Source organism: Perissodus microlepis, chromosome 6 (assembly GCF_051167445.1).
Source record: "Perissodus microlepis isolate ML-2025 ecotype Zambia chromosome 6, ASM5116744v1, whole genome shotgun sequence".
Lineage (NCBI taxonomy): Eukaryota > Metazoa > Chordata > Actinopteri > Cichliformes > Cichlidae > Perissodus > Perissodus microlepis.
This window is the reverse complement of record NC_140466.1, coordinates 1,029,874-1,057,792: the sequence shown is the minus strand read 5'-3', so window position 1 is coordinate 1,057,792 and position 27,919 is coordinate 1,029,874. Positions and strand designations below refer to the sequence as shown.

Below are 27,919 nucleotides of genomic sequence, written 5' to 3'. Positions count from 1 at the left end.
CAGCTTCCATCGTGGATGATGATCCGGCCGCGTGAGATAAAGCGTCTTTTATTCATCCTCTGCGCCACACGTTGGTCTGCTGATGTTTCATCACTCAGTGTGAGGATGACGTAACATCCTCATTATCCTTTTTTCATTATTTCTAATGACTTTGTGAGAGAAATGAAGACACAAACTCAGGATGTTCCCTTATTAACAAGTACACAAGTGTATTATTTCATTTTATTTATATATGCAAGCAAGTTTATGTCTTTACAAATAAAAAAGCCACTGTCTGCCCAAGCTGTTGGCACACATATGTACAAAGATGGAGGAGTGAATCAGATGAAGCCTGCTACTAAGCAACCAGAGTGAAGTACAAAAAGTCTAGCACACTATAGAGAAACAGAAAAAAACGACCTCCAGCGTCCAAGATGTCCAACCTCACATAATGCATGAATCTGAAACACGTGATGATCAGTGGAAGGTCACGGACTGACATCATCAGCTTTTAGATCTGCGGCTCACTTCACGATGGACAAGAGGCACAGAGGGTCTGATCTCCCCCCTGTGATTCAGAGCTCTGGGAACACGGCAAACCTCCTCACAGCGGGTTGGAACTCAGACGTCATGTCATTGAAATTCATGCTCGATCGCGCCGACGCGCTCGGGTTTCTGATCCCGCGCTCGGGATCCTGGAATGGTTCAGCCGCGGTCAGCGAGCAGACAGAGAGGATGCAGGATCAGAACGTGTCATCACACGCGTTCGTCTTTACATGTGGGTTAGACAGTCAGATGAGGAGACTTGAACGAATGGAGAGCGAGCTGCTCACGTCCTCCTCCACCCGACTACAATAGCGGGCTGAGCCTCTCGGGTCACCTGTCTCAGGTGTTTTGGTTTCATTTGGGCCAAATCTGTTCTGTGCCACCGACAGCACGACTCTCATACAGCAGTTGGGAGAAGCCGACAGTCTGGCTTCTTTCTTCTTCACCTTCAGACTGTGGACGACCAAAACTGCCATCGTTCAGATTATTAAGTATTTCTGACAGTTTTGCATAAACTAACGTTTGAGTTTGCATCCGTGTTTGTGCACCGAACACAAGCCAAACTTAACACGACTGATTCGTTTGCCTCGCAGAGACCGACCTTGGTTCAGCGACCAGGAGGAATCGGCGCACCGTCGCTGACCCACAGACGACTCAGCGGTGCATTTGGTCACCTGGATGGTGACCGAAGGTAACACCCAGGTGAGCAGAATCAGCTCTCTGGGTCTTGCTTGCATAATGAAGCCGAAACACAGAAAGAACCAAAAGGGGAAATAAAGTAAACAGATGACTAATTCCAAAAACAATTAAGCTAAGAAACCCTATTTTGTATAAATATTATTTTTGCATTAAAGACGTGTTTGTTAATTTATTCACGTCCTTTTTAACCAATGGCCGTTGTGGTCCTCCACATCCAGCAGCACTGGAAGTTTGAATTCTGCGTTTCCGATCATTCGCCTGAAATCCACCACGGGCTCTGAAAGCGTCCGAGCCGTGTGTTTGCGAGGAGGGCGAGGAGGGCGAGGAGGAGCACGTGAGCAGAGGTGGGTGCAGGGAAACGGGTGGCCAGAGCAATACATTACACCACATCTGCAAATCCGCTTTATTAGGATAAACAATACAGAACACCATAATCATATCACTGAAGACTTGCAATCATAAATTCATGCACTTGTATGCCGTAAATTGAATGGACTTGTTGTTTTTAACGTCTCGATTTTGTCAAACTGCTACAATATATTGCTCTGGTGGTAAACAACTGAGCAAGCAAGCTAGCTTAGCAACACCATTAGCAACAGGAACGGCAATACTGCACACGGAAAAGTGGAAAATAAAAACAGCAGAACAGCGCCAGTGGAAAAAAATGACTTTTTTTTGTCTTGTTTTAATCGTTAAAATTATGACCATTGAATGCATAACCATGCCACAAACAACAACTAGAGTCACTGTCTTTTTTATGTAGTATAAGATTATCTTCATTATTATGAATTCATTCGTTTTCATCATTGTTATTTCTTCAGGTTATAACCAATGCTGCAAGACTATACACGGGTCCCACAGTGGGGATCTCAATGCACTTACACACCAAGAATAAGAGAGAGAGCTCACGATGGTCAATAAGTGCACAAAAAACTATTTTTTCTTTTATCTGAGGTTAAAAACACTGACAAGACATCCATTGTCAGGCAATGAAATGATAGAATACTGTTACTGTAAAACTAGACCCTTAAAAATACTGACCGTGTGCAGCCGGGACACACCTGAACAGGACGCGAGTCCGGCGGAGGCGCCCCTCGATGACGCCACGGTGCTTTTTGTACTTTGGTCAGCTGCAGTTACACGAAGCAGCGAGCACGGCTTCGCCGCGCAGATGCTAACTGCTCTTTACTTCTGCTGTAAACGCAGACGCTCCCAACACGTCCTGATTGGATGGCGTCCCGTGAATGCTTCAGCCAATCAGCATCTGTGCTGTCTAACATCAAAGCTTTTATCTGAGTTTAAACCAATCAGCTAGCACACATTTTTTAAATAAGTGAAATTAGTTTTTTAGCATTAAGTTATAAGCAGTGTTGCCAACTTAGCGACATTGTCGCTATATTTAGCGAGTTTTCAGACCCCCTTAGCGACTTTTTTTCTAAAAAGCGACTAGCGACAAATCTGGCGACTTTTTCTGGTATTACTGGAGACTTATTTATGACGACTTTTTGACGTGAAAACGCGTATCGCTCTTACTCTCAACAAGCAGCGGTGCTGCCGTGGGCACCTCACCCGTGCCAAAGCGCTCCCAGGCGGAGGATGGTCCTCCCCCAGCTGCTATCAGGGCAGGAGACGTTCACACCTGTGCGTCCAAACTGCAAATGAATCGCGCATGAGCGAAGCCGCTGCTCCCGCACTGACTGTAACGCAGTCAGTTCTTCTTTTACTGTTATGCTGTTTTGTGGATCACAAGGTTTAAAACTACTTATAAACACACACACACAGTAACTCCACCAGAGTGCCAATTTCGGGTCACTTTTGCCAGTCCAGACCTGGGTAAAGGAGCAGGGTTGGAATTGTGACATTAAAAAACAATAATTGCTAAAATAAATTTAATTTGTAGTTCTAAATAAATTCTAACTGCATTTAGGACGTTTTTTACTCACTTTATGTCTCTTCCACGATGTTATTTCTCTCATAGCATAGGTTACAATTACATTAGCATGACCAATTATGCAAATTGGGCGATGACGTCATTTGGCGACTTCTAGCGACTTTTAGGACAGCCAATAGCGATTTTCCTTACTGAGGAGTTGGCAACACTGGTTATAAGGTCATTAAAGTTATTAAAACACACGAGCAGGACGTTGAGCCACAAAGCTGGCAGCAAACAACGTTTTCCACGTGCTGATTGGCTGAGGTAGATGGCGACCCATCGTTGAATCACTCAAAATAACTGTTTAGAGAGTCACAACAAATCAGGACGACCAACGTGTGAAGCCAGCGAATCTGGACTTTGGTCGTCGTGGTTATTGGAGCCGAGGCGCCGATTTAAACCTTTTACTGCGGCTCGGGAGCGTCGAGGTGTAAGTGCAGCTGTGTGCGGGGAGCAGAGGATCAGGACATTGGGACTGAACCGCCGCCCCCTCCGGACTCTGTAACCCATAGGAAATCCTCCTCCCGGCTGCTCACCTCGACTGTTTCACATATATGTATATCTTTATACAGAGTTAACGTCGGTGCAGCGCTTTAGCACCGCCCACACGCAAAAGGAAAAGAGAAAAAAAACATTTCTTTTTTCTAATTAAATGATTTCACATTTAAAAAGTTTCAAAGATTAAAAGTTGATAATAAAATAGTGAAATGTCATCGTGAAAAGTAAAGAGTTATGGCTCAGAGTGATGGCGGTGGTGGAGTGTGTGTGTGTGTGTGTGTGTGTGTGTGTGTGTGTGTGTGTGTGTGTGTGCGCGCGCGCCGGTAGTCTCATCAAATCAAACCATCATGTCATCATCTTCATCTCGCTCTCAGTCATCTCTACTGGCAGATAGAGAGTCATCACCATCCTCACCTGCACGCTTCTTCTTCTCTTGCTGAACACAGAACAAAGACCGAACAGCGTTTGGACCTGAGCCCACTGCGTTAGAAGGACGTCGAGCTTATTAAATGTGTTGACTGCATTTTTATCTGCTGATAAAACCTCGCATGGAGAACTGCGACTGTGGAGAACTGGGAAGCTCCGCTGGTCCAGAGTAACCCAGCAACCCGAGGAGAGCGTTACAGGGCACGAGAGCAGCCGGCAACCGCAGTCCAGCAGCTCAGCCCTGAACCATTAGCTTATTCGCTGGAATGTCATTCCTCTTCCTCCGCCCTGCAATCTGCTTCAGACACCACCACCTCCACCTCTGAGGAACCACCTCCACCACCGCCAACACACAAACACTACCCAGAATTCCTGCCGATCCTCTGCCGCCGTCAGCCTGCGGTTGGTGTCGCTGATTTTTCTGACTCAACTTACAAATAACGTTTTGGTCGCATCAGGGCGTCGCCAAAGAACGCAAAACAGGAAGCATGAGAACAACGAATCGCTCGAGATGACTGGTGTATACGCTTGTGTGTGTGTGTGTGTGTGTGTGTGCAGAATCGCTGAAATACTGAATCATCACCTGGTAATGTTACAGACCCCCCCCCCCCCCCCCCCCCCCCCCCGTTTAAATACCCCGGTGCTAAAATCACACAGAAAGAATCCGAATAAAAATGTGGCAAAATCCCTGAAAAGTGAGAAAACGTTACGTAACAGACGGATGAGATGATGACTAAAAGACTTTGTGCTGCTAAGATGTGCTGTTTCTGAGGACGAATCACAAGTTTGTACAATCAGGGGACGAAGAGGGGGGAGGAGGGAGCCCCGTTTCACTAGCTGCACCCCCGCTGCCACCGTGCGTGCTGTCAGCCTCAGAATAAGAAGAAGAATAAGACACGCAGAAATAGAGACGCATTGAGAGAATTTGGTCGTGTTCATGACATCAATTTTTCTGCGATCATCGGCGCTCCGTAATTAACGGGTAAAATCTCTCCTGCAGGTCGTCGTGATCGGCCCGTGGTTATGGTTGAAAACGCTATAACCAAAGCTCGAGCTCAACGCTAACCTCAGGCGGGTCTCCGACCACCTGCTGGATGTTAACCAATCCAGTGCCTTTTGTTTCCAAAACCCCGCCCCACCCCCCACCGCCGCAAACGACCACGCGGGTCAGCAAGCGCGACGAGAAACTACGAAGCAACTAATGAAACTGGGCTCAACGTGAAGAGGTCAGAGGTCAGGGAGGGAGAAAGGAGGGGGTGGGGGGAGTTGGCAAAGCTACCCATTTGTACCCGGGAGGCACAAATTTCCTCGGGGACCTTATTCCTCTGTGACACCATCATCATAGCGTGGCGAACGACACAACACAGCATGACACCACCAAACAACACCGACCATTCAGTCACATCTACATGTCTCAGTGTGTGTGTGTGTGTGTGTGTGTGTGTGTGTGTGTGTGTGTGTGTTGACGATGAGCTCACGGACGCCGTCCTCATGCTTCTGCTGTAGATCGTTGCTGTTTGGAGTCTTTAGGCGATCAGATTGAAATAATTCTCCTTCTTTGGGTTCGTCCGCGGTGATTTTTGGCATTTCCTCGTTACGCTGGTTTGTGTTACGCAGTGAGAACTTTTGTTTGTGCAGCATTTTACTCTGAAAGGCCTGAAAACTCACACCATCACATTCAGAAACCTTCAGACTAAAATGTCTGACCGCTTTAGGTTCGGTGAATCTGGACGATTTATCGTGTTAAACTTGGAGCAGACCAGCAATGATTGACCGCAGAGCTGAGGATGAGGAGGGCGTCGGTGATCTCATGGGTTTCTTATCCTCTAATTTCTGCCTACTCGTGTCTGTAAATTTGTTTGAATGAATCTTTTTCACCCGTGTGTGCGTGTGTGTCTGACAGGTAAGTGTGTGTGTGTCGTTCCTCGTGGCGGCGTGTTTATGTGTAGGCATTGAGGCGTTCTTTGGAGCGTGTAGAGTGGATGTCGTGCAGCTCCTGCTCCTCCTTCGACTTGATGTCCTCGTACTTCTGCATCCGACTGGCGTCCTTCAGGTAGCCCCAGTTAGCGGCTAGAGCCATCAGGAAGTGCACCTGAGGGGAAACGCAGGAGACTGATCAAACATCACCGACTCGTCCGCTGCACGCTGACGCTGCAGACAGACTGAGCAGCTTATCTGGGATCAGCTGGTTTGGACTGTTCCTACACCATCACATCAGTGCTGCAGGAAAAGGAGGGGGAGGCCAGATGAGGGGGTCACATCTCGCCTTTAAAGGCAGAAGGAAGACAGGATGTGTTTACCTTGTTTCTGCCACTCAGGGCTAAAAACAGCAGCTGTATGTTTTTAACAGGTTTACTTGAATTTAATAGAGGAAGTGCACATGTAGGCACCTTCCTGGAGCAAACACAGGTACAGCCCACGAGCTGATACTGAACACGGGTCGAGTCTAATGCCGTTAATCCCACACTGTGCACACGAGCCGCTCCCTCTGGCGGCCCCTAGTGTTAAAGCACGGCGCAGCAACTCACTGCGGTTGCTGCGCCGTGTGTGATATACTCTTCATTTTAGCATTTCAGCATTCACATCCAGCACCACGCGGTTTCATCCCCTTCAGTAAGTTGACAAATGAAACGTCCCTCACGCTGCTTCATGCCGCACAACAGATTTGTGTGTGTGGACGAGTGCCGGTGCTTTGGTTCTTGTACAGATCTGTGCACGGGAAAGATCGGAGATTATTCAGAAAGGCTCAGGTTTGTGAATGTGTGCTTGGAGCGAGGATGGAAGGACGTGAGCGTCTCCACGCCTCGGATCTGGAGACGCCGGTGACTCACCGTCTGTCTCACTGCAGACGTGCAGGACTGGATTTTACACTCTGACTCTTTTCTCTCCCTGTCTGCAGGGACGATGTCTGTTTCCTTCATTTGCACCAATCATGAAAAACCGTAATGGCAGAACAATTTATAACCAATCAGATATGAGAATGATGGTTCTTACCATGGCGATGACAGCAGCTCCTGCTCCTGCTAGTGCGCACACGAACAGATGGAAGGTCAAGTCCAGCTGCAACACAACATACGCATGATGCGGTGGATTTGTGCTGACGGGTTATCACGTGTACGTGTTTTTGCTGCGTTCTCACCTCGTTGGATTCGCACATCTTGACGAACTTCTCGGACTGCGTGCACAACTTCCTCTCCTCGGAGATGGTCACCGCTCCTGAGAAGCACAAACGCTCTGTTAGCCTCTCCTCGTCCTCTGTGGTTGATGAACAAACCGGGGAATCTCTGCCTATCGCAGCGCTCGGACGGTCCCTGCGTTTCTTTAATTAAAGCTGACCGAGATCAACGCTTCCCCGCTCCTGGACTGTCGGCCGCTGGGAACGGCCTTGAAGTAATCACAGTCCAGAGCGCAGCGCCTCATGAACCAGGAGTTCATCTTTAATGTTTTTCCTCCTGAGAAATCTTCATGAGTTTGCTGACTGAGGCCTGCTGCAGTCTAAATGTTGAACAGCAGATGGCAGCGCAGTGAGCGAGCGCACACAAGGCCTCTGGTGGTGCCTTTTGTTTTAATGTAGGCATCCTGAGAACAACATGGTGGGCAGTGCTGCATCGTGCACACAGTAATGTGCATGATTTGATGTGAAGCGTCGGCCTCCGCCGTGGAACACGGCCGAGTGAGAGAGAGCAACAGAGTACCGTCATTACCGTCACTCATTACTGAGTTTATTGTTATCTCCTGATAACTAACTTCAGCAGACAGCAGTGGAACGTGAACACGGGCTCAGTCATTTCACGGCTCGCGCCATAAAACTCACCCGCGTGAAGCCGTGCTCGTGTGAGAACGACTCGTGCTGCGTGCTGGAGCAGCTTCCACCAGCTGAAGTCTGTCTGTGTGAACATTTAAGGAGGTTTTGAGCTAAGTCGTGCTAACATGCTGTTTGGAAAGACAGGTGATGATAATCAGGCAGAAAAATAATCTGCATAAAGAAACCAGACAGCTGGCACCTCTGGGCCTAACCGGGCCAACTTCTGGCACCTTACATGCCAAATGACATCTGACATTGTACTGATTTAAGGTGGAGCCGTGGCTCCTGAGTGAATGCAGGCAGAGACACCCAGAGACAAACATGTCCCGTTACTGCTTCCTGACATTTCTGTGATGTGGATTTATTTCTGTGATCTGTTCTCAGGATGTCTGAAGAGAGCCAGACCGCCGTCGCTGCTGTTATTCAGTCACACCCACATTTCACACGGGCTCAGCTGTCTAACCCCTCAAACACATGTTCAGGACTTCATCAAACACCAGAAACACCGACCGACAGGCTGAGCTCGGACGTTTTCTGTCATTAATGAATTTGCAGATATTTCAGATCAATGTTTTTCCTCTCGAGCGTCCGATTCTCGGATGTCGTTGCAGCGCCTGGAAGGCTTTGCAGCTTTCTGCTGGTATTTGGCACTTCTTCTGCACACACACAGGTTTTTCCATGATATGTGCCAGTTTGGTGTTTTGGTGAGTCACCATTAACCTGCCTGCTCTAAGCAGCGATCGGGTGATCCAGGATCTTACTTTTAATCACAGAACAAAGAACAGGCTGAGTTAAAAATCTGAACAGCAGCGTATGAAGAAGATTTCCAGTCTGTTAAATCCAACAAAGTGAAGGAAAAGATGTTTCACACATAAATTAGAGGTGCACGGATCAATGGGAGGGGCCGGTCTGAGCTCGGAGCAGCAGCACGGAGAAATTACAGTCATTCGTTTAAAGGCAGCTGAGCTCATCAAGCTGAACTCGTCAGTCTTCCCGTTTACAGCATCTACTGCATCAAACTGGGAAAACCAGTCCTCCTTGTTTAACACAAACTCAGAAAATGTGTTGTGCAAAGCCTGCAGAGGTCTAACCACAAAGAAACGAAATTCTTTTGTAAATTAGAAATGTAGCTGTTCATGATTGGAAGTTCATTTAACATCAGGGTGCAAAAAGCAAAGGGTCCAAAGTCTGCGTACCAAACTGACGCAGGTCCAGGCAGAGGTTGGTTCCCTCCACCGAGCTGGTGTTCTGACACATGGACCAAACGTTGAAGTACATGAAGACCGGCAGGCTGGTGAATGCTGTCACCCCGAGCCACACCAGGAAGAACAGGTAGGCCAGGAACATCAGCTGCAAACACAGGCACACGTTAGTCTCGCACTGCTGTGCATCGCGTTCAGCTCACAAAAGTCTTTATTCAGGTTGGACTAAAAAAGTGCAAAATGCACATTCGTCTTCATCAGCCGCTGAGCTGAGTGGCTGCACTAACGCATGCACGCCACTCTCTGTCACAGTTTCCAGATGTAGCTGACTAGACGAATACAAACCTCAGAAACCAACAGTACTTTTGTGATGCCCATGATGAACATGACTGTGCTGTTTCCTGCAAACATTTATTTGCAGGAAACGTTAAAGTGCCACAACGACATCACTTAAGTTATAAAGTTTTTGCAAATAAGTGTTTGATCCAGATAAAAGCAACTGTAGATGTTTAAAAAGGGCCGTAATATGAATCAATGAATCAACATGAATCATACTACTCTGCACATCCAAGTAAATATCAGTGATGCTGACCTTTTGCGGTCATTTATGGTCATGTGACATCAAGCTAATTATTGGCCCTCATTAGCAAAGTGGAGTTTGTATAAAATAGGAAAGGGTCACCACGTCTATCCTTTCAGCAGCTTCTTTGTTTAAATTAACACTAACTTAAACACAAATATGTCTTGACGAGTTTTAGGAGTTTTGACTCACGAATGCAGTAAGGCAGCGTCCGCAGGCAGTGATCTTGAACTCTCCGTAGAGATCGCGGATGGCTCCGGTGGTGAAAAAGCCCTCCACCAGCAGCAGCACTCCAAACACAAAGAATCCAGCTGCAAGGCCATAAATGATGTACTTCAGGATGTCGATGCTGCGGAGAGGACACACATCACAGCGTCGCTAATTAATGACTGCTTATTTATTTTCATGCTTCAAGTGCTCTTCAGACTTCTTAAGCATCTTCAGCTAAATCACCACGAGGAACTGCCAGAAACCAGAGAATCATGGAGGATTTATTCACATTAAAAATGTAAGTGGTGTAAACGTAGCCATTCCTAATTTTATCCTTATTTTCTCATTTGTCTGTTTATATTTTTTAAAAAAACCACTGAAGAGCCAAAAACTGCAGTTCCAGTAGTGTCCACTAGAAGCAGCAGTGAGTCGGTCTCTACACTGTTAAAAGGTTACAGCAGAAATAATCATGTTTACAGCCGGCATGACTGCATGCACGGTTAGGGGCGTGGTCTCTTTGATTGACAGGTGGATGGCAACACAGGCAGTTGTAGCTGCTAACTATCTGCTAGCCCTCACCTCGGCTGACTGGAGTCTGGACGATGATGTGAATGAAACACTTTTAATAATAATGAAGCAACGGGCTAGCCCAGAGGCTACGAGCTAGCTCAAAGGCTGCCGGTTGGAGACCACGTAATAAAGGAAGAGGTGCGGGTTCCCGGGCCTGGAGGGGCGGGGTAAGAAACTAGAACAAACAACTGTGTGGGCCAACAAGGGATTTATAGCTGTATAGCAGGAAGAGGCGTGGCCTGAACTTGAGATAAACTGTGCCCAATAATGCAGTTTCCTGTGCTGTTAGTAGCCTACGCTCCATTTCTGGTGAGTGAAGTTTTAGAATTTTATTTTGGATATTACTAGCGATGGGATGCACCAATTAGGACCCATTATCAATTTTAGAAAAAGAGAAAACACTGAAACCAATGGCTGCGTTCTTCTTTTATATACAGGCTATGCGCTTCAGTTGACTTCAGCTCGTTCTGTTTGGGGTTTGTGATTATTAAGAGTGATTATTAATACTCCGTACAGAGAAAAGATGAAACACTCACATGGTGAACACATCCAGAGTGTCTCCCGGGGCTCTGATGACTTCAAAGTAGTTCTGGAGGATGGTGACGGTGCCGCTCAAAGCCTCGTGGCCACACCCACAGAACAAGGCCACGCCCATGTAAAGGAGGATGGTGGCGATGAGCGACGCCCAGGGCAGGCTGCCCACACATCGCTCGCAGCACTCCTTACAGCCTGAGACAGAGAGAGAAACCGTGAGTCTGACTGCAGTTCAACAAATTCTATATGACGATGATGAAAGCAAAGGAGAAGACACGGGGCGGGGTTATGAGGAGTGATGGTAAAAGTTTTTTTACTGAGTTTGAATGAGTCACTCACCAAAAGGGGTTTTTGTTTGAGTCACTGAGTCAGTCGACCAGAGAGTGCAAAAAATGTACATTTTCACTCAAACTTAATTTGTTTCTATTTTCATGTAAATCCTACTGCTAAGATGAGTGATTGAAAAAGAAAAACAACTATTTTTATAGTGCAAAAAAGAGCAAAATTTTTTTTATTTTATTTTATTTATTTTTACTTTATTTTATTAGTATTTTCCTCAAATGTGTCAAATATATATTTTCTCATCTAAATGTCCACTGAGCTGTGAGCCAGGGGGCGGTAATGCGCCTTAACATTGGTCGCCAACCAAGAAGAAGAAGAAGCTGTGAGCCAGGAGGGAGGGGGTGAGTGAGTGAGTGGTCGTGTCCAAATTCATGGGCTGCATCCTCATGAGGACGCATTTGCAGGCCGATTACGTCACAGCGACGCGACGAAGGCTATCTAAATTCGTAGACTCCTCCGAATGCGGCCAACAAATGCGCCCTTCTTTTCCCCAGATTTGAAGGATGGGTTGGGTGTGTCCTTCGTGGCTGATTAAACAGAAGTGTGAGACGGTCAAGAATTTACGCCAATATCCTGTTATATTTTAGATAGCAAGGAGCAGATGGCCGAGTTTATTAAACTCCACCGAGACAGCGGTGACGCAAATCTGAAGGCTGGACCGTCGAATTCCACAGCCGTTTACTTCCGGACTACCCGACCTTCTGAGGATCCGGCCCACGTAGACCACGAAGGACGGGTCCTCAGGAGGATGAGGCCCATGAATTTGTACATGACTAGTGAGTGAGTGAGTGATTCGTTCATGCTACGATTCAGCACAGGAAGAGGGGGGGGGTGAGTAACTAAAATATGCTGTTAGCATGTTAGCAGAGCGATGCTACTGTGAACTGAGGAGCTATCCAGTCTTTAAGTCTGACGTCATTAGCCGCGTCCGGGTTCTAAACTCCGCTGCAGGTCCCAAAGTCAAACGATCACTACAGCATCACTGAGAGTTGAAAAACTGTCTAAATTCTTTCATCTGTAATAAAATGATCAGCGTTGCTGCTTTACCAGGTGTAACGATTAAGTTTAACATCCAGGCATCCATGAAAACAGGATTTATTAAATTTAATGGAGTTAGAAGTTAGCAGGAAGTTAGCGGAAGTTAGATCACTAGTTTCGCTAGTTACCTAAACATGATATAGCATGTTCTGACTGAGAGATTTATGAAAAAAATTCAAACATACAGCTCTGCTGTCACTTCCAACATAAATGAAGACAGAAACTAAACAGCAGTGACGTTTGTAGGGTTACTGAAGTTGGGCTACCTGGTATATAATGATGTGCTACATGATCGCTAGCGACACAGCTATGTTAGCATAACATTAGCACAGTGAAGCTAGAGGATGAACGCTAACTTCTTTCCACTCGATAAAGTTAACGTGATGGTTCCTGATGGTTAGAGACAAATGCAATCGCATGGCAGGATGCTGTAAACGGACCAAACCTCAGTCAGGGGAACAACTGAGATAATCCATCCACAGTACGAGGTTAGACATTAATATACTGCTGCATGGGCTGGGCTGTAGCTACATCGGAATGTTTAAAAACTGAGCTTTAAAATGATTAGCAGTAATAAAAACCGAGAGAGGCCGACAGTGATCACTGACTGTTTTTATGGGCTTGTTGAGATGAAATAGAACAAGTTACAAAGCATTAAAACATGTTTAAAGCACAATAGCCCTATGAAACGCAAGGGGCCCCGAAGCAGGATTCAGCATGTCATCACTTAAAGACCGGATTGTCTTGATGTGAGCTTCTACTCAGGGTTTTTTCTTCCAGTTCAGAGCAGAAATGTTTCTGTTAAGAAACTGGCTGTTGTCCCCCCCCCCCACAATTTTAATTATAAGCTAGATATATTTCTACTAATGAAATTAGTTTGCTAACAGCAACAGGAATGAGTCAGTTGGGCTTGTGATCATGATTCACGAGTCAGTAAAGTGATTCTCGAGTACTGAAGATTCGTACATCACTAGTTATGAGCACACACACGGCGGTAAAACGAGCATGTGCACCGCCGGGTCGGTCATTACATGGAGCAGCACGTGCAAAGTCACAACATAAAGTTTTACATTTGAGTGCAGAAACCAAAACTCCCAGTTTGCTCCGTGAATGTTGGCCTACAGGAAATAATGCGGCTGCAATAACTTTCATTTGACGTTCCTAAAAAATGACTCCTTTAAATACCGAAGAGCAAAAATGAAAATTTTAAAAGCTTGTGAAGAAGAGAAAACCGAGCAGAGATCAATGTAGCGACGGCCGCGGCTCTTCCTCCTCCGAGAGCAGGAGATGAAACGTGATGCCTAAATGCCTCCTGAAGGGTTTTATTAGCTGTGAGTGTTTTAATGACCAGTTTGATGTAGCTTTAAATGATCCGGTTGATTAGCAGCTCTTACCTCCTCATGGACAATAAGCCTCATCGACAGACAAACAATGTGTCACGCAGTCAGTTAAACTGACACAATGCAAGAGCAGCTGCACATATAAACTGACGTTCACTTGGCTTCTTCCCCACAATCAGCTGAATTCAATGCAATACATTTTAAATATTGGCTCAGGATGCAAGTAGAAACAGCACAAAATAACTTTCCTACAACACAGGAGCAGACAGAGAGCTCCATTCATAAAGGAAATGCTCCCTTATTAAAAAACTGGATTAAATCTGAGCTAATTATACTTTTTCCTGTGAAAACGTCCTGAAGTACATTTATTTCAGTACTAACGGCACCACAAACATTCTCACTCCTGGTGTGAGGATTTTAAACACACATATGACTTTCTTGGTCTCCTATTGGACCTTTGGTTGGTTTCTTTGGGGAATCGTAGGTTATTCTTCAGTGAACTTTGCAATGAAAGCATGCAAAGTAAAGGTTGTAACCTTTTTGTGAATCATTTGGTCTTAGCAGCACAAATGTCTAATTTGCATATTGTATTTGAGGAAAAAAAGACTGGAGCACCTTAACCCGCTCCTCCTCGTCCATGCTAACGCTCCTGCTGAGTCTTTTGCAGTGAGAGGTTACTTCTGATCACTCTGCCTGTTGTCCAGAGCCATTCTCCTGTGCTTGGAATGATTAATTAGAGCTCTCCACCTGCCACATTATGTAATTGTGCAGTAGCTGCGATGGAGCACCAACAATTCAGCTATTTTCAAATGACTCATTTGTGTGGCTGCCAGATAAACAGTGATCTTTCCTCTCTGAGAAGCTTTTCAGTGCAGAAATAATGGCAGTAACGCAGCGACGGGAGGCAGCAGAACAACATCTTTCCCTGCTGGACTTCTTCCACCGTTTAACGCAAACATCTATATTTCCTCCCTGGTGTAGTTTAGCTCATCCGTCTTGCACACATGCAGAAGCAGGAGAGGAGTATTCGAGTACACGATGACTCACTGGGTTGTTGTCAGTGGTGACACTACAGCTGATGGGTGAAATCACTGTAGACGTGTTTTATGCTGCAGATCGCTTAAAGCTCGTCAGCACAGGAGGTGCAGCATAAGCAGCTCATTAGCAGGAGGTGTTCGGGCTCAGTAATCAGGATCCAGTGTTCAGTTCTGTCTTTCAGGAGCGACCCACGATCACATGATCACAGCAGGGGGACAGATTAAAAGCCAGTGATGGCTGCTTTATGTGCACAGAGAAGAGAAGACACTTCAGGAACTTCAAAATAAAATAATAATGCAAATAAATACATAAATAAAATATAATTTCAGATTAAAACCAGTTTGTTTGAAATCAGATTTCAGATTGTAATGTAGACACACATTTAAAGGTTCTACAAAATGTTTCCAGGGTGGAACCAATGTTCAATCTGTTGTTTAGGGTTGACGATATTTTCAGTTACACGCCACAGTCAGTAGAGGGCAGCATTTCCCTTTCTCAGTGGGTGGCAGTTTTCCCAGTGTGTGGGTGAAGAGGGGGTACTGCAAGGTGTGTTTTTATTAACCCCTTCAAGTTAATGCGATCAATGAGATACGCAATTTGTGCTTTATGTGCTGGTGTGGAAATAAGATGTTTATTTGTGACAGAGCTGTCGAGTGTTGGTCAGTGCAGTGCAGAATGTGTCGACATTTTGTACGGGTCTCGCAGCATAGTTGCCGGCACCTGCGTCCAATAAATGCCAGTAGGAATCAAGAACGCCATTTTTCAACCTGGAGGTAATTACAGTTACCATCACAGAACACACACTGTGCTGTGCTCCAGTCCCAGAAGTCCGAGCTGCCGTTTCAGGGTTTGTTTCTGAGAACCAGTGAGCAGGTCTGTGCGACAGTCTGAGGATCACCCAGTCAGCATGATCTGTACTCCATCCTGAGGTGTAGCACCAAGCATCCATCACGGTGACAACAAAATTTACACATGTGACGCTTCAGAACAGAGCCTCACAACCGGGAAGTGGCTCCATCATTTATCTACAGTCTGTGGTAGCGGTGTGTTTCTCTTTGACTGACAGTTGTCTGGCTGTGATGTCACAGCCTGCACGTCCTCCATCAGCCCCACCCAGTTACTTCACCCTCCACTCAGATTACAGGGACTTTCAATTCAGGCATACTGGACAAAATCACTCACTCACACACACACACACACACACACACACACACACACACACACACACACACAACAACAGGGGGTGACAAAGAAAAGTGGTGTGTGTGTGTGTGTGTGTGTGTGTGAGTGAGTCATCATGCTGCTCAGGTTTAATTGACCAGCCTTGTTGCCATGCCAACTGGGGTGTGGCAGGAGCCTGCTGACCCACTTTGCCTGTAGCGTTGTCATGGCAACAGCGCAGCACTGTGAGGGCTACAGTCTCACTAATGCATACTGTCTCTCTCTCACACACACACAGCATCACATCGTTTTGAGGAAAATGTTGACGTTCACTGCAGATTTTGCATGTTTCTCTGCAACAACGTGAGCCGCCAACGAAGGAACAAACATGGCGGCTCTGCCAGCAGGAAGGTACCATTTTGCTGCGCTGACTCCATTTAACAAAACGTCCCCGTGCAGCTGAGTCGGCTCGTGGCTCTGAGTCTCACACACACATTCATGCATGTTTGAGCTGTGAGGCAGATGGAGCTGCGCGTGCACGCACACACACACACACACACACACACACACACACACACACACGCACACGCACGCACACGCACGCACGCACGCACGCACGGACACACACACACACACACACACGCACGCACGCACACGCACGCACGCACGCACACACGGACACACGCACACACACACGCACACACACGCACACACACACACACACACAGCTTGATAATATAAATGTGCTGTGAAGCTGTTTCTGCAGTATGTTGCTGTCTGAGTGTTTTCATTATCAGCACATATCTGTGTGTGTGTGAGGCTGAGTGTGTGTCCTGAATTTGAGCCATGTTATAATCCCGTCATATTTCCATATTTGGGCTTTAAACGCAGGAAAGACCCAGTGACCTGGTAAAAACCGGGACAGACTGTGTGCTGCATCTCTGTGTGTGTTTTCTTTGTTTAGGAGGAGCTTATTTTTTTAGATGATCGCAGGAATCCATTTGCTGTTCCACTGCAGATCAGTGCAGATCATCAGCCTCATAATCCTGCGGGACAAACACACACTGTACCTCTAACATGTTCACGATAGAAACAAAACAATCAGATCTGACTCTTTATTGAATTGATATTTGGACCGTAAACTGTGACCGTGTGACTGAATAAATCTTTTCCAGTACAACATATTTCCCTGTAAACCTATTGAAGAACTTGCATTGGATTTGCCAAACTGGTAGGGATGTACTGAGTGTAGGTTCTGGTTATGTTGCTGCTTTAGTGGTTTTGTGGCAGTTTAAAGTTAGATTTCTATCTATGAGCATGAGGCTGAGAGATACCAACTAGATACAGTCGGGCCCACCTCAAAGAACTGCTTGGGCTCTGGAACCAGTCTCTTGGAGAGGGGCTGGACTCTGTCCCAGTGTGGAGTTGCCCTCCGTGAGTGGCGGCGGGTGGGTATCTGGGTGCTGTATCTCCTCCACTGCCTGTCTGTATACTGGGGTGTTTCCTGGTGGACAAGAGCGTTCCTTCCCTTTGCCTTTGGGTCGGGGAACAGGTCCTGACTTTCATCTGGACGCTGAAAGATAGTTCAGAGTACCGAGCCTTCATGGGATCACTGAGTGGGGTCCCTGTGGATGCTTCATCTGGTGACACTGTCGTCTTACCGGGAGACTTCATTGCTTACTTTGGCAACCACAGTGAGACCTGGAGGGGCACGGTTGGAAGGAACAACCTGCCTCATCTGAACCCGAGCTGTGGTCTGTTATTGGACTTCCACCATAATGAACACAATGTGTGTGTAAGTTTGATCAGGTGGCCATGAGGACATGGAATAAGAGTTTTGGTCTGCCTCAAAGCATTTCTGGTAAACCATCAGACAACTCAGGAGGGGAAAGTGGTGCTCTACCCGCACAGTGTGCAGTGGTGGTGGGGTGCTGCTGTTTTCAGCTGAAGATAATCCCACTGCCATGGCATCCGTACAGGAATCAGAATATGGGGATGGGGGAGATGGCTCACCTATCTCTTGGGGTGAGGTCACTGAGGCAGTTAAACATCTCCTTGGTGGCAGGGCCCCTGAGTGGATAAGGTTTGCCCTGAGTTCCTAAAGGCTATGGATACTGTAGGGCTGTCTTGTTTGATGGTAGTTGGTAGGTGGTAGTTCTGGATTGGATGGGGTGTCACACTCCTCAGCCTCCCTGGGAAAGTCTACGCCAGGGTGCTGGAAAGGAAAGTTCATCCGTTAGTCGAACCTCGGATGCAGGAGGAACAATGAGGTTTCGGTCCTGGTCGTGGAACACTGGACCAACTCTTTACTGTCTTGAGGATATTTCAGGGTGTGTGGGAGTTTGCCCAACCAGTCTACTTGTGTTTTATTGACTTTGACAAGGCATTCGACCGTGTCCCTCTCAGTGTCCGGGGGGAGGGGGGGGGGGAGTGCTCTTACTATTGTAAGAGCTTGGGCTGCAATGCCAGCAGTAAGGAGTAAGTGTTGAACTCCACCAGGGGTTCTGTGTGGTGGATGATGGCTTCCACTTGAGTGGTCTCAGAATCTCATCTCTGCTTATCACACATGATGTGGTTCTGTTGGCTTCATCAGGTGACGGCCCCAGCTCACACTGGAGAACGTTCCCAGCCGAGTGTGAAGTGGTGGGAATGAGAATCAGCACCTTGAAGCCTGAGGCCATGGTCCTCACCTAATGTCATGAGCTCTTCGTAGTGACAAAAAGAACAAGATCGCGGATAAAAGGGGCAGAATCAAGTTTCTACGAAGGGTGGCTGGCCTCTTTCTAAGAGATAGGGTGAGAAGTTCAGCCATCCGGGAGGGGCTCAGAGTAGAGCCACCGCTCCTCCACATCAATAGGAGCCAGTTGAGGTGGTTCGGGCATCTGACAAGGATGCCTCCTGGGCGCGTCCTGGTGAGGTGTTCCACCGGGAGGAGGCCCCGGGGCAGACCCAGGACACGCTGGAGAGATTATGTCTGTCGGCTGGCCTGGCCTTCTCTGCTTAGGCTGCTGCCCCCGCGATCCGGCCCCGGATAAACAGAAGAAGATGGATGGATGGCCTTATTAACATTAAGTTGATATCACCATCTTGATACTATGTTAACTTACATTTGCAGAAAAGCATGAACGTCCATAAATTAAATGACCAGAACAAATTTTTAATTATTGTTCATTAATTCTTTTGTAGTTCTGTTTGTAATAAATGAGGTTATTTCCATGTTCAGTGTTTCCCTGGCCAATTTCAGCTCTGTTCAGTTCAATTTTGTTTATATAGCAGCACTCAGAGTTAACCCGAGGCTCATTTGAACGTAAGACCCTAAAAAGACTAAATTGGGGCCAAGTATGTGTTATATAATATTCTTGAAGATAACTAAATATTAATCAAACTATGAATGCATTTTAACTGCATTGTTACAGTGTTTCTCTGATTATTAGTTTAATGAAATTAGTTTCATTCATTTTATAAAAGCAAAAACCAAAAGCATTTGCTGCTTCCATGTTCTTAAATGTGTGATTTTATTATTTTCTTTCTGATATATTCCGGTTTAATCCCAAAAAGTGGATTCTGTTCATCTGGATGTAATGCTGCATCCAGATGAACAGAATCCACTTTTTGGGACTTCCTTACCTGGATGATTGAGCGTGCATCAACACATTCACGTTTAATCTCTAATAAGCAGCATTTGTAGAAAAGAGACAAACATTATGGTGCCAATAATAATATTGGATTATTGTAGGGTCTACCTTACAATATAAAAGCTGCATTACCTGAGTTGCAAAGGTGACCCGAGGAGGTGCGTCATGCTTTCTATTGAGATGCATTAGCTTCAGGGTTACGGTAAATGGACTGATTCTTATGTAGCGCTCTACACAACGTGCCACATTCACCCAATCACACAAGCACTTTCTTCCAAGTCTTTTAGTGCTTCCTAGCTAACATTCATACTCCGTGCAAAACTTGGGGTTAGTATCTTGCTCAAGGATACTTGGCATGCAGACTGGAGGAGCCAGGGATCGAACCACCAACCTTCAGATCAGTAGATGACCTGACTCCACCTCCTGAGCTACACCCACTTCATCCCACCCCAGGTCATCTATCATCAGCTCTCGTGTGTGAGAAATTTAAAGTTTTCTTCCCTTTTTAAAATGTTTCTGAACGAGTTGTGGCCATACTCCCGAAATAACTTCACACATGACAATTAAAGACCTCAGGATGGTGGATCCTGAGGTGAGATGTATACACGGAGGTGCACATCTAATTGACATAAACCTAACCCTAACTGTAACCCTGACACTAAAACCACATTTTGAGTTTCAAAAATGTCTCCAAATTTTTGGGAACCGGGATTTTGGTTCCCATAAGTGACTGTTGGTCTCCACAATTATAGCAACATGCCAATTTTCTGTTCTCATAACGATGTCTAAACATGTACACACACACACATACACACACTCACACTCTTTCACATTGGGTCTTGGTGCTCATTAGGCTGTATTTTGTGCTGTTTTGCCTGATTGTCTAACAGACCAACAAACACCACTGCTGTGTGTGTGTGTGTTTATGTGTGTGTGTGCTGTAAGAGAGGGTCACTGAGCTCTCACACAGACACACAAACACAGAGTGGCCTGAAGATGCACTCAGGAGTCAGGACTGGGTTCTAATGGAAATGACAAGCCCAGCCCAGCGACACCATTAAGACTGAGCGGCCGTGCAGCCCAGTGGAGGGTAACCCAGATAAATATAACCGTATGCATGTGCGCGCACCGCCGTCGTCTACATGTGAAGCTTTTCTCTTTTAAATGTTTAAGGTGTTTTTTTGTCTTTGATTCGCAAAAACTAAATTTTCATATACATGGATATCTTCTTTGTGACACACACACACGCACGCACACACGCACGCACACACGCACACACGCACGCACGCACACACCGCCTCCTGAAAAGATTTTCCAATCTGCCAATCAAATTCTCTGTTGATCCACAAACCCCTCCCTCCCTGCCTCCCCATCACCGTGACAACCGTTCACAGCTGTTTGATAGAGGCAGGCTCTAACTTTATCACCGATGACAGCGGCTCACAAGCCGCTGTGCTCACAGAGTTTGGGCAGATCCGTTTTACCAGCCGTCTCATCATTAACGACGCAGTGACGGGAGATTATCTGGCCTTCGTTAGCTGGACATAGGCAGCTACGCCTACCTGTGGGATAATCGGGGGATCGGAGGAGAAGCGCTGACTTGTTAGATTCATCCACGTGTCTGTGAAATCGCATCACAGCGGAGCGAGTCAAAAAGCCAGCACGAAGGCACAGTCCTGGTTTATTTGTCTGCGTGCGTGTAGGGGCAGCACTAAGCTTTAGTTAGCGTTGTGAGGGCGGCGACCAGATGATCAGTGACCTACTCTGTGACAAACTGGAGGAAAGTGACAGCAGGGACCAGCAGCTCGTACCTTAAGAATCTAAAGTTTATCCATCAGCCTTTGGTGCTGCAGATATCCTCACACAGGCCACGCTGGAGGTTAACGTGGTTCCTTCGACTGAAACTCTGTGAGATTTTGCCAAGTTTAACACCTCGTTCAGCATCTTGCCAGCAACCCCTAAAACCTTGAAACTGATGCACGATTGACGGGCTTTCACATTTTGTTCTTCGACATAAAACACTTCCATAAATGCACCACTTTGCCTTTTGTTTCCCTGCAGATGTTAAATATCGTCTGTGTTTGCAGGAATGCTGTCTGCCACAGAACCACACGCTGATGGAGACCAATAAATCAGGCCAGCAATAACAGGGAGAAGATGAGGGGGGAGACCCAGTGAGACCAATCAGTTTCAGTGATGGATGACTCTCAGACAGCCAGACAGAACTCATTATGAAATATTACGAAGGCGATCATCATATTTGCCTTCAGTTAAAGAGGAGCGCTGAGAGTTCAGTGAACGTGTAACGCTTCACGGGGAAAGCTGCTCTGAACACGTTCGTGCTGGTCTCTTACAGTCAGACTATCCTCAGCTCGCGGCTGCTGTTTGGGAGGGTTTGTGACCGATCACAGATCAGTGTGGTGGAAATGTCGCTGAGTGAGATGAGAGACGTTCATCCAAGAAAAGCACACATTGGACTGGATAGACTGGGAAATGAATCAGGAAGAAGGCTGTGGACTGGAATTATCTGCAGCTGCTCTGTAGACACGACCCTCGATCAGCTGTGCACACATCTAGGATCCGAACACCGAACATGCTGGGGTTTGATATCTCTGCAGCTCTGTGCAGACTTTCATGCTCACACAGAAACAACATTCAGAGCGCCACTCCTGCCACGAGACAAGCCTCTGAAACGCCATTTTTAGACCTGCACCGGAAGCTGAGCCCCCCACACTAATGAGATATCTGCACCAGCTCTTCCACCCCCCCGGTTCCACCCACAAACAGAAAATCAGAAAAACACAAAGCTTTTGGACTAACTGCACGATAATGCCACAAATAAACAAGACGCCGATGCTGAGGAGGCATCGTTTCTGCTCGTGTCGATGTGTAGATGCAGAATGTGAACCACTCCCTCCTCCCGAGGAGCTGCAGACTGTGGTGGTGATGTCATGCACAAACCGAGGCTGGAGCCGCTCCACGAAACGGTGAAAAGTGGAAGCGCTGCCAGCGCTCGCTGACTTTACAGTGATACAGAAGGATTTTCTGAATTGCAGCTGGAAACGTGATGCTTGACACGACAACACAGAAAACACAAAAACATTTACACGTCGCCAAACATCACCAAACCACAGGAGGGCGTTGGTGTGGACGGCGCCGAAGATGAAACTGCAGTGTAAATGTGAATCGTCCATATTCCGCTTACGCGAAACAAGCCCTCACAGCGTGGACTGCTGCCACCAGCATTTAGACAAACAGATCTCGGAGGGTTCTTTAGAAGTAACGAGCTTCATCCCGCTGGGAGGATGAGGAGCTCGGAAAATTTCACAGAAGGAAATCTCAAGGAAGGCTCACAGCATTCAGGGGACAGTTCAAGCTAAGATAACAGTGAGGGATCTCTGCCTGTGGTGCCAAAAAAATAGGGACAGTTTTGTGACGGCTCCACTTTCCAACCAAACGTATCACTGTGCAGGAAGACGACGCAGAGAAAAAGTAGTTCCTGCATGAAACGGCTCAGGCCAGCGAGAAGGCTGCTGAGGTTTTTAAGGTTTTTCTTTTCACACCACACGGCCAGCAGCACTTAGTCCCATCATATTTTCAAGATGGCAGACACACCTCATAAACTGAGCGACTCACACAATGGCTGCTACGTGGAGCTGCTCACAGAAAGGTTGGAGTTTTACTTTTATGTATTTAATGACGCTTTGAGCGCCTTTTAATTCACCAAATGTACAGCAGGGCCTCCAAGACTGGACCCAGCACTAAAGCACGTCTCTCCAACGCAGTCATAACAATCTGCTCATGTTCATGTTCCTCATGTAAAAGTAGAAATTTGGGGTTGTGATGCTACAAAAAACTTTCCTGGCATTCGGCCCAGAAGCTGCTCGTATCCGGATCCGAGAGGTGACCGGACACACCGAGCTGCGGGTGTTACGGCGAGGGCCGGGGTTAACCTCCTTCCTCTGAGGTCGTCCAGCCAGCTGCACACAGTGTGTGAGGCTGAAACACTCACAGGCAGCAGAGCAGAGCTGCTTTTCATTTCATGTGTCAATGGACAGTAATGAAATTACCTCCACAGACAGAGAGAGATAAAGCAGAAACATCCCATATGCCATCCTCCTCGGCTGCTTTATGGCTCCAGCATCTCACCCTCCCCTCTCTGGGCCTGTAAGTCAGTTTGTATTGACTCACTGCACTCTCCATGAAGTACCTTTCTATTAGTGGCCGTGATAATGAAATGGATATGAGGCAAATACACAAAGTCCGCTCTCAGCTTTCTCACTGAGATCTACAAAACCTCAAAACGATTTTTACGATGTCCTCTGGACCGCAGCAGCGTGAGAACTAACCTCGGTCCGCCCTGCTTCCCCAGACAGAAATTATTTGTAATTATGCTCCTTAATGCTAATAAAATGCTCATGCTAATTTGTAGAGACACGTTGCCTTTTAAAATGAAGCCGGTGTTTCCTGAGAAAGACCCTCGGTGCTCCTTTTATATCAGCGACTGAAGCACCAAACCCGAGAACGTGAAGGAGGAACGGATCAAACAGGAAGAGATGAAACGGCAGCAGCTCACAGACCGCAGCGGGGTTTTGTTTTGGTGTGTTTGTCGTGTGAGGATATGATGTCTGGCACCAAGTAACCACAAATGATCGCTCCTCCTTCTCTTCCCGTCTCAGTTAATAACTCTGATTTTCTGTTTTCTTAGAGAGATACTTAAAATGTTGACGTGAAAGCATCACGTGTACAACCTGCGCTCACACCTACTGAGGACACAGGGATCTGCACCTAACCTCAGCTGGGACTGGATGTGTGTCAAACAACGAGCTCAGCTGATCGATAACGGAGACTGTTCAAGTGTCAATGTGAAGACACAGTGATATCCCACTGTTTACAACATTGTCAGAGTTGTATTACACAAATAAACGGATGATGCAAAAATATGACACTAAGTCGAGGTGCCATAAAGGTGAAAGTATGATTAATACGTATTTCTGCCATTGATCTGCCGTGCTCACTGAGCGTGACTGCATTTGAGTATTTGTGAGAACCTCTGGACGGTGTCGGCAGCGTTCCATCAAACGTCGGCTTACAGGACAGAAAAACGAAGCCAACACAGGCGCACCAAAGCCTGCAGTTCCTCTAACATCCACTAGAGGCTGCAGCATTAAGAAATAATCATGTTTACTGCCTGCATGACTGCATGCACAATTAGAGGCACGGCTTAGTTGACTGACAGGTGGATGGTGACACAGGCGGCTGTAGCTGCTAGCCGTCTGCCTGAACTGGACCTCCGGACGCGTTTGTGCCGTGCAGCTACCATTAACTGCTCACAGGTCCTTCCAGGTGCATCATTATCAGCTCGAAAAAGTCTTCTACCCAGACGACTTCATGTCACGCAATCATAACACAATCATCGGCCACTTCTCCAAACTATTGTACTATTACTATTGTAACATGAGCAGTCACCGTTGTAACCGAGCCAATTAAAGGACTGAGGCATGCAGTAGAGCTCTAAATGACCTGAGCTATCCAGCTGCTCCCAGAGGTGCACGTGAGCAAACAAACAGCCTGAGACGTGTTTAATGAACCAGAGATTTTCAATTAAACCTGCAAGTCTCTAAAATCGGTCCTCAGCAGGAAGGGAAAATGATCAAAACCTTTCAGAGTGTTGCTGCTACGCTTTCAGACTTTCAGGTTAGAATACATGAAACTTTAATTAACTCTGTGGAGAATCTGGGGTCGGTTACCACAGCAGGAAGTGCTTATATAAGATGATGAAGGGATTTCGTAGACAAATGCCCATTAATATAACCCCAGAAAGAGAAAGGAGTTGGAACAGCTGTTTAAAGATTGGTTTTTACTACACTGAGTTATTATTGTCAAGCTTAATAGTTTCCTTTGAGCCTGAAAGCAGCACGTTCGTGCTAACAGCTGATGGACAAGCACAGACGATTTACAAGTACAACCTGAGGAGTCTGTGGTCATGATGAGCTTTCCTTCTATAAGACTTCTACACAATAAGACTGTTTCTGCAGCCAGAGGAGTCGCCCCCTGCTGGTCGTCGGAAAGATTACAAGTTTATTACAAAGGCCACCTTTTCATGTCTGAATGAGAGTCGAGTGTTTGGATACAGTCTATGATGAGAACAGGAATGAAATCAAACAAAATGCTGAATCCAAACGCACCTTCGGATCTGTGAGACTTTTGTTCTGATATGAAATATTAAATCCGTCTCTGGATGACGGAGAACCGGAATTTTAACTAAACACCATGCCTGCAAACACCATAGTTGGGAAAGTCACAAATTTCAGAACCTTCACTGTAAAGACTTTTTATTCCACTCGTGTGACATGACTCCATTTCACATGAACTCATATATGACAGTTTTTGGTCCTGTTAAAGTGAACTACGGTAGAATCATTGGAGATTATATTTAATGCACTCTTCAGCCACATATCTCCAATCAAATCCTTTATTGAAACACCATTGATGTAAAAGTAAATCGATTCCTTTGAAAACAACTCTACGTCGTACTTATACAGCCGCTCTGTGTCTCTCACCTGTGCCGCCTCGTTTCATCTCACACCTGTGTTTTGTGTGGTGCAGGGGAAGAGGTGAGGCCTGTAATGGCTGAACTAAAGACAGGGATGAAGATGGAGTGTGACACGGATGTAGGATGGGAACTAGTTAGAGAATGGACAGAAGGAGAGGGGGTGAGGTTTAAAAAAAAGAGAAGTGGCAGGAATGAAAAATCATGTTTGCTTGAACACCACCCGCGTCTCTGATTGGCTAAAACAGGTGGCTTCCAGAAAAAACACACAAATGCGCCTATCACACAACAGAAGACGATGTCAGGATGGTGTTTCCATAGATACAGCGAGAATAAACATTCATTTGGCCTTGTATATAAATATTTCTATTTTTTTTTAATCAAAACCGCCTCCTTTATTGGTTGCATTTGTGAATCTCTGCAAGAAGCAGTAGATGTCTCATTTGGCTCTGAAGGTGTGATGAAGAAAATGGACACGCCCATTTTTACTGCCAACATCAACAACAACAAGAATCATTTGGGGGGAAAAAAATGCAAAATAACACTCTGTGCAAACCATCCCGAGGCGGTCAGAGGGATGGACGCATGTGGAAAGATTCAGATCAGAAATAGAATTTGAAAAATGGACGGCGGAAGAAAAACGGGAATGAAGGAGCGAGAGGGAGTCAACCGAGAGAGTGAGATGGTGGCGAGTGGGAGATCAGCCAAAATATCCTCTTCTAGAGAGAGAGACAGAAACAGGTAGACGGGAAAACAAGATACAGACAGAAAGATGGAAAAAATCCAGCCTGGAATACACCAAGGCTGAACGAGTGAAGGAAAAAGGGGTAAGGGCCAGAGATGGAGAGATATGAAGAAAATGGAGGGAAAGGGAGCGACACAGACGGAAAAAAAGGGGGGGGGGATGCAGAGAGCGAGGGAGAGTGGAGAGGAAAAGGCGTTCAGACAAGCGTGAAGCATCAACAATGAGGGCTAACAAAGAAAATCCCAATGGAGGCATCAATCACTGCCCCACTTATCCCTCCTCCCTTGGATTTTTAGTCTTTATTCCAAGGTTTTGCCCCACGCACCCTCCTTCTATCACCCTCTTCTCCCCCTTTTCCTCCCCCAGCCACTCCCACCTCCATCCATTCATCCATCCATCCATCCATGCATCCATCCATCTGTCCGTCCATCTGTCCGTCCAGCCTCCAAAACAACACCAAGCCTCCGGTGTCTGTCGTTTCCATGCACCCTCAGCCCAAACAATCTGCGTATTTAAGCTCCCGTTCATGGACGCACACGGCTCGTGTACGATCCCGTGTTTTTATCCGGAGCAGACAGCCTCCTGAGGAGGATCCATTACAATCCACAGCCTCTTTCCATTTCTGCCGAGATGACTGATGGGGAAAACGGGGAATGTGAACCGTGCTGAGAAAAGTTGCAAATTAAATATACAGCCTAAAGTCTAAGCTTCTTTTCCCCTTTTTTCCCTCCAGGACGTGTATGCCGTCCTCCATCTCTCTGCCCACAACACACAAAGGAATCCCATGATACAGGGAGGGAAGGATGAACAGAACAATGGCATAAAGGAACGAGTGACGGGAGATAAAAAGGAATCAATGGCTCGTCCTTTCCTACCTTTCTGGCTTTGCGATTCATCCATGTTTTCTTCCATTGTGGCAGGTTACAGTCCCTTTGTCTCGGTTATGTGTGAAGCTGTTTAAAGCCCCTTGCTAGCTCTCAGCAGAGTGTGCGTGTGTGTGTGTGGGAGGCAGTGTGTGTGTGAGTGTTTTTTTCCCTCCCTGCAGATGATGGAGGCTCAGGGAAGTCCCTGTTCCAACGCTCTCT

At 46.5% G+C, this 27,919-nt stretch overlaps 1 protein-coding gene across 1 annotated transcript; it reads right to left on the bottom strand.

Moving 5' to 3' along the window:
• Nucleotides 1-184: 184 nt before the first annotated feature.
• On the bottom strand, nt 185-27,919 carry LOC146384750 (neuronal membrane glycoprotein M6-a-like). Its single transcript, XM_084929856.1, has 7 exons — nt 27,710-27,919; nt 10,985-11,177; nt 9,861-10,017; nt 9,083-9,236; nt 7,221-7,297; nt 7,076-7,141; nt 185-6,173 (listed from the first exon to the last, which is right to left on the bottom strand). Exons 1-7 carry the CDS (start codon nt 27,744-27,746, stop codon nt 6,021-6,023), a joined length of 837 nt encoding a protein of 278 aa, XP_084785982.1. The 5' UTR covers nt 27,747-27,919; the 3' UTR covers nt 185-6,020.